General features: G+C 37.2%; 1 protein-coding gene across 1 annotated transcript; it reads left to right on the plus strand.

Moving 5' to 3' along the window:
- The first annotated feature begins 7,126 nt into the window (after positions 1 to 7,126).
- Positions 7,127 to 7,676, plus strand: LOC122738039 (ubiquitin-40S ribosomal protein S27a-like). The gene has a single exon (XM_043980084.1). It carries the CDS (start codon positions 7,142 to 7,144, stop codon positions 7,631 to 7,633), a length of 492 nt encoding a protein of 163 aa, XP_043836019.1. The 5' UTR covers positions 7,127 to 7,141; the 3' UTR covers positions 7,634 to 7,676.
- Positions 7,677 to 8,023: the final 347 nt, after the last annotated feature.

Genomic DNA, 8,023 nt, shown 5'->3' on the forward strand with positions numbered 1-8,023 from the left:
TGCCATAAAAAAACAACCCAGAGCAGCCTAATTCACATAAGAACAAATTGAGACTATTTTCCAACCAAAGTCAGCAACTAGATCACCTGCTGATTAAGCTGAGAGAGGAGCTCTGTGCGAGGTCCAGACCCAGCCAGGAACAGATCGCGACTCCAGCACCTCAGAGTCTTCTGTGCCAGCAGTCTTTTCTGAAGCTCAACTTGCAGACTGGTGAGGGGGTTCGGTGAAGTGGCTGCAGTTTCTGCTGTAGTTGGGGCAAAACATCTTGGTTTTGAACCAGTAGGCCAAATTGTGTGGTGGTGGCCCAGTGGGGGAGGGGCACAGGCACACAAAGCTTCTGACCATAGAGAATCAGATTTCAATCAGACATCTGCTTCTGGGTTAAGATGAATAGGCAAAAAAGACAGCAGACAATAGACAGCTTTTTTGGGGGTGGCAAAGTAGACCAGAATACACCCTCACAAGAAGATAATAACATAGTCAAAGCTCCAACATTCAAAGCTTCCAAGAAAAATATGAATTGGTCTCAGGCCATGGAAGTGCTCAAAAGGGACATTGAAAAGAAAGTAGGAGGAATAGAAGGAATATTTAGAGAGATGGAGGAATGAATGGAAAGAGAAATGAAAGCAATGCAGGAGAATCATGAGAAGAAAGTCAACAGCTTGAAAAGCCAAATGGGAAAGGAGATATAAAAGCTCTCTGAAGAAAAATATTTCCTAAGAATTAGGATTGAACGAATGGAAGCTAGTGACTTTATGAGAAACCAAGATACAGTAAAGCAAATCCAGTTGAATAAAAATATAGAGGGCAATATGAAATATCTCCTTGGAAAAAGAGCTGACCAGGAAAATAGATCCAGGAGAGATAATTTGAAAATCATTGGACTACCTGAAAACCATGACCAAAATAAAAGTTTAGACATCATCTTCCAAGAAAGTATCACGGAAAATTGCCCTGATATTCTAGAAGCAGAATGTAAAATAGAAATTGAAAAAAATCCACCTCCTGAAAGAGATCCCAAAAGGAAAACTTCCAAGAATATTATAGCCAAATTCCAGAGATCCCAAGTCAAGGAGAAAATATTGCAAGCAGCTAGAAAAAAGGTAATTAAAATACTGTGGAGCTTAAGTAAGGATAACACAAGATCTAGCAGGATCTACATTAAAGGACAGGAGGGCATGGAATATGATATTCCAGAGGGCAAAGGAACTGGGACTACAGCCCAAAATCACCTACCCAGGAAAACTGAGTATAATCTTTCAGAGGAAAATGGGACTTCAGTGAAAAAGAGGACTTTTGTGCATTTGTGATGAAAAGACCTGAACTGGATAGAAAATTTGACTTTCAAATACAAGACCCTAAAAAGCAAAAAAAGGTAAATATGAAAAAGAAATCATGATGGATATTAAAAGATTAAACTGTTTACATTCCTACATGGGAAGATAGTACTTCTAACTCATAAGATCTTTCTCAGTATTAGGGCAGCTGAAAGGAATATACTTAGACAGAGGGCACAGGTATGAATTGAATATAAAGGGATGATATCTGTAAAGCATTTATTTTTTGTTTATGCTTGTGTTTTGTGGGGCAGGCAGGGTGGGGTGGCTTATGTCTGGGGCTGGATGTGGGCTCAGGGCCTCCTGGGTCCAGGGCTGATGTTTTGTCCACTGTGTCACCTATCTGACCCAAGATTACATCTTCAAAATAAAGTTAAGGGGAAAGGGGAATGCACTGGAAGAAAGGGAAAGGTAGAGGTGGACTGGGGAAAAGTAGCTCACATAGAAGAAATAAGAAAAAGCTTATGGACTGGAGGGGAATATGGGGAAGGAACAGGGGAGTGCATGAACCTTACTCTCATCAGAATTGGCTTAAAGAGGGAATAACATACGCACTCAAGTGGGCATAGTAATATATTGTGCCCTGAGGGGAAATGGGAAGGGAAGGAGATGGGGGGAGGGGAAGCAGATGGGGGGAGGGGAAGGAAGGGCAGATTGGGGGAGGGGGCAGTAAAAAGCAAAACACTTTTGAGGAGGGATAGGGTGAAGGAAAATAGAAAATAGAGTAAATATCAAGGGGAGGAAATAAGATGGAGGGTAATACAGTTAGCAGTAGTAATTGTGAAAGAAGTGATGAGCAGGATGATATCAGAAGGAAGTATGAAAAAATGCAAACCATCAACAGAGAAAGAACTTATGGTATCTGAATACAGATTGAAGTATAATTTTATTTGTTAGCTTCTCTTTCTAAAGGTATTTTTTCTATTTTCTTTCACAACCTGACTGATGAGAAGATGTTTTGCATGGCTACACATGTATGACTTATATTGACTTGCTGGATTTCATAGGGAGGGACAAGGAGGGAGGGAGGAAGAACATTTAGAACACAAAGTTTTAAAAAATCAATGTGAGGGGCAGCTAGGTGGCACAGTGGATAGAGCACCGGCCCTGGAGTCAGGAGTACCTGAGTTCAAATCCGGCCTCAGACACTTAACACTTACTAGCTGTGTGACTCTGGGCAAGTCACTTAACCCCAATTGCCTCACTAAAAAAAAAATCAATGTGAAAAGTAAAGATGAGCAGGAGGAGTTCAGAGAAACCTGGAAGGACTTACACGAAGTGATGCTGACTGAGAGGAGTAGAACGAGGAGAACAATGTATATAGTATCAGCAACATTGTGTGAGGAACAATGGTGATAGACTTGGCTCTTTTTAGCAATGCAATGGTCCAAAACAATTTCAAAGAACTTCATGATAGAAAATGTTCTCAACATCCAGAAAAAAAGAACTGTGTTTTATGAATGTAGATTAAACCATACTGTTTCTACTTTGGGGCTGTTTTTTTCCTTATTTTTTTTAGGTTTTTCTCTTGTGCTCTCACTCTTTCACAATATGACTAATGCATAAATATGTTTAATGTCTTTGCACATATATAACTTATATTAGATTTCTTTCTGTCTTGGGGAAAAGGGAGGGAAGGGAAGGTGGGAGAAAAATTTGGAACTAAAATCCTATGAAAACAAATGTTGAAAACTATCCTTATATGTAACTGGAAAATATTAAAATACTGGACTAGAAAAAAAGAAAGTACTGTGCAATGTCCCAAAATGCAGTCTAGCCTTCTCTCTTCCTCTTATTCAATTGTGGGTCTAGTCATCATCATACATCTATAGTAAAAGCAATGATGGGCTAATCCAATGTGCTGCTCATTCAACTTCATGTCCTTGTATGGAAAATGAGCATTTTCCTGTATTTTGATTTACCTGGGTTGATTATTATGTGGGAATTGAGGGGATTAGAACACCAAGTGGTTAATTGTGGGAACTGAATAAATCACACTGACTCCATTTTGTGACTCAATTCTGGAGCTAGCTCAGTTTCCTTTCTAATCAGTTATGAGTCTAGTCCAAATTCCATCCTGTGAGAAAACTTTATTCAATTGTGGGAATTAAGAGAAAACCTTCTTTCACTGTTTGAGCCTAGCCCTGTGTGGCTGGGAAACCAGACCACTTCTACCTCATATCCAGAGACCCTTAACTAAGGACCTATGTGACACCTACCATAAACCTGGTGAAATCCAAAGATTGATGCAAGAAGTTTTCTCACAATTATACATTTCAAGCAATCCATATGTCCTCTCTGAAAGTCCAAGTTTCTTTGACTGTTTATAGATAATTGGAGGAAGTGAGACGCCTCTTTTTCCGAATTCTGGGAATTGTACCTGTTCGCTCTACCCTTCCCAACTTGGAAAGTGTCTAATCTTTCTTCCAATTAGAAATTAGATTACCTAATGTTGTACTGTTTCCTTTTCATTTATTAGCCATATTTGATGAATTGTTTTTAATGTATAAAAGTTTGTCTCACCTTGTATTCAGGGTCTAACCCTAATGTGAGGAAGGGGCCTGGTTCCCATTTTGGGGGCAATTGCCATGCATCGCTCAATAAGTCGATACACTCAGAAGATGGAACCTTTTGTTTCTATAGTCATTTCATCTTTCACTCGCTAAAGTTAGGTCAATATGTTTTAAGTAGCCTTCAATCGCATTGAAGAAGTCCCATACTAAACTTTTTTTTTTTTAAATAAATTTTTATTGTTAACATTTGTTTTATTTCATGTAAATATCCTGCTGTAGCCTCTTCCCTCACTCTTTCCCAGAAAGCCATTCCATATAACAAAGATTTTTTTTTTGGGGGGGGGGGCTGGGCAATGAGGGTTAAGTGACTTATCCAGGGTCACATAGCTAGTAAGTGTCTGAGGCTGGATTTGAACTCAGATCCTCCTGAATTCAGGGTCAGTGCTTTATCCACTGTGGCACCTATCTGCCCCTACAAAGATTTTTTTTTTTAAGAAAAAAAAAGGAGAAAAGAAATCTGTAAAACCAATTAATACATTGAAAAAATCCAACAACATGCAGTGTTCCACACCTGTGGACCTCTCACCTCTGCTAAGGAGTAAAGGGGGGGGGGTATCTTCTGGATAGTTCCTCTTTGGGGCCATGGTTGGTCTTTGTAATTTTTCAACATTCATTTTTAATTGTTTTTGTTATTTTTTTCATTTTACATAATTATAGTCATCCCAGATATTGTTTTCTTGCCTCTGCTTACTTCACTCTGCCATATACATAAGTCTTCCCATGGTTCTGTATCCAACATATTTTCATTTTATTATACCATAGTCCTTTAAATTCATGTAATAGAATTTCTTCAATAGTTCCCCAATTGACGAGCATTTGTTTCCAATTATTTGCTACTACAAAAAATACTGCTATCAATTGCTTAGTGTCTATGGAATCTTTCTTTTTCTGAATGAACTACTTGGGATATATGTGTAGTGGTGCTATCTCTGGCTCAAAGGATATCAGACATTTTAGTCATGATTTGCACAATTCCAAATTGCTTTCCAAAATGATTACATTAATTCACAGTTCCACCAACAATGCACACACTACCTTTTCATATACCTTCAGCACTGATTATTTTTATCTTTTGTCTACTTTTCCAATTTGAGAGTGTAAGGTAAAACATCAGGGTTGTTTTGATTTGTATCTCTCTTAATGTTAGTGATTTAGAGAACTTTTTCATATTGTTAATAGTTTTCAGTTCTTTATTTGAGACCTTTTGTTCCCTCATCTGTTAGTAGGGAATGATTTTGCTTCTATATGTTTTTGTAAGTTGTCTATATATCTTGGAAGTTGAATCCTTATAAGAGAAATTTAATACAAAGATTTTCCCCCATCCAACCACTTCTCTTCTTATCTTATATGTATTAATTCCATTTGTGCAGAAGCTTTTTAATTTCACATCATACAAAGTATCCAATTTATGTTTAGTAATTGCCTTTATTTCTTGTTTGATTAAAAATACATTTTTCTACAGATACAAAAGATATATTATTTATCTTCTGAAATTTCATAGTATGATATTTAATATTTAAGTTATGTATCCACTTATTTTCTTATGGAAGATGGTTTAAAGTGTTGGTCTAAACCTAATTTCTGCTAGACTTATTTACAGTTTTAACAGAAGTAAAGAGTTGTTCCCTAAGTCATTTATATTTTGGGATTTATTGAACACTGGGTTATTGAGGTTTGCAGTTTCTGATTCTCCCTTGTCTAGTCTATTCCACTGAATTACTTCTTTATTTCTGAGCAATACCAAATGTATTTGATGATTGCTTCTTTATAATATAATTTGAGATCTGGAAATCCTATTTGGTTCTGCAGTATCTGGGAGCACAATGCTAGCAGCATAATATCATCTGGAAAAAAAACCAAACATCTGGATTACATCATATTTATCAAGAAATTTTTTTCATTTGGACTTTCTGCTGAACATACGCCAGGATACTGAAGAACAACTTCAGAGAGTATGTATTCCTTTTATATTTGTTGTTGTTCAACTGTTCAGCTGTATCCAATTCTTCATGACCCCTTGGAAAGTATTGTCCATGGAATTTTCTTGGCAAAGATACTGGAGTGGTTTGCCATTTCCTTCTCCAATGGATTATGGCAATCAGAGGTTAAGAGGTTAAGTGACTTACTCAGGGTCACACTGCTAGTATTTGAGGCCATATTTGAACTTAAGTCTTCCTGATTCTGGACCTAGAGCTCTATCTGCTGAACCACTTGTCTGTGTCCTTCCTTTTATATACCTTGCTTCATATTAACAGAGGAACATTGAGCAAGGTTAAGGTTGCAATTATCAAGGAAACTTTCATTATTTTAATAAAAGTATGATTTACTTGGTTGAAGTAGAATCTTTAAAGTCATATTTTGCTTTACTGAATCAGATGCTTTAAAAATAATCAGCAAGATGGGGCAGCTAGGTGGTACAGTGGATAGAGCACTGGCCCTGGAGTCGGGAGTACCTGAGTTCAAATCTGGCCTCAGACACTTACTAGCTGTATGACCCTGGGCAAGTCACTTAACCCCAATTGCCTCACTAAAAAAAAAAAATCAGCAAACAATAAAATCAGGCTCTTGTACTGTCTCTCAATCTCTTGAAGGACTATTAAGATGTGGTAAGCTACAGAAAATCATTTATGAAGCTTTACTTACTCCCTTCTCATATTCCCATCTTTTCATTCAGGATTATACTCATTTTTCTGGATAAGTTATTCTTAGATGCAGTCCCAGCTCCTTTGTTCTTCAAAATATGTTTCAATATCTATGTTCTTTTAGTGTAGAAGCTGCTAAGTCTTCTAAAATTCTGATTGTTTTCTTCAGTATTTAAATTGTTGCGTGATTTTTCTTGTTGCTTGCAATATTTGCTCCTTAACCAGGGAATCTTGAAACTTGGCTTTGGCATTCCTGTAAGTTTTCTTTCTAGGATCTCTTTCAGGTGGTGATTAGTAGATTCTTTCTACTTCTACTTTACATTCTTGTTCTAGAAGCTCAGGGAAATTTTCCTTAATAATTTCTTATAATATCATATCCAGATTCTTTTTATTGATGTGTTCTCCAGGTCAGCTCTTCTAGTAAGACATTTGATATTTTCTTCTATTTTTCAAGTTTCATTAAGTCTTGGTGTCATAGTATTATTTTATTTCATTTGCCCAATTCTACTTTTCAAAGGATTATTTTCTTCCTTAAGATTTTGTTTATCCTTGAGTTGGTGGGGCAGTCTCTCTTTCAGATCTGCCATCAATGGGTGGACCCAGCGGCACAATGCAGATTTTCGTGAAGACCCTGATGGGGAAGACCATAATCCTTGAGGTTGAACCATCTGATACTATTGAAAATGTCAAGGCGAAGATACAAGATAAGGAAGGTATTCCCCATGATCAGCAAAGATTGATTTTTGCGGGCAAGCAACTGAAAGATGGATGGACTTTGTCTGACTACAACATTCAGAAGGAGTCTACCCTTCATCTTGTTCTGAGACTTAGGGGTGGTGCCAAGAAGAGAAAGAAGAAGTCTTACACCACTCTCAAAAAGAACAAGCATAAGAGAAAGAAGGTTAAGTTTGCTGTTTTGAAGTACTGTAAGGTTAATGAGAATGGCAAGATCAGCCACCTTCGACGAGAGTGCCCTTCTGATGAATGTGGTGCTGGAGTCTTAATGGCCAGTCATTTTGACAGGCATTATTGTGGCAAGTGTTGTCTAACCTACTGCTTCAACAAGCCAGAAGACAAGTAAATGTATATGTGTTAATAAAAAGAGTCAACTATTTAAAAAAAAAGATTTCATTTATCCTTTTTTTTTTCTTTTTCTTTCTTTTTTTTTTTTTTTTGGTGAGGCAATTGCCCAGGGTCACACAGCTAGCAAGTGTTAAGTGTCTGAAGTCGGATTTGAACTCAGGTACTCCTGAATCCAGGGCCAGTGCTCTATCCACTGGACCATCTAGCTGCCCCCATTTATCCTTTTCTAATTGGTTAACTTTCTTTTCATAATTTTCTTGAATTGCTTTTATTTTTCTCTAATTTTTCCTTCTTCTCTCTTACTTGATTTTTAAATTCCTTTTTAAGTTCTTCCAAGCTTTCTTTATGGGCTTGTGACCACTTGATGTTACTCTTTAGGATAGGAATG

Source organism: Dromiciops gliroides, chromosome 2 (assembly GCF_019393635.1).
Source record: "Dromiciops gliroides isolate mDroGli1 chromosome 2, mDroGli1.pri, whole genome shotgun sequence".
Classification (NCBI taxonomy): domain Eukaryota; kingdom Metazoa; phylum Chordata; class Mammalia; order Microbiotheria; family Microbiotheriidae; genus Dromiciops; species Dromiciops gliroides.

Excerpts from the sequence above, each read along its gene's own strand:
- LOC122738039 (XM_043980084.1), top strand. The coding sequence starts at position 7,142 with ATGGGTGGACCCAGCGGCACAATGCAGATTTTCGTGAAGACCCTGATG.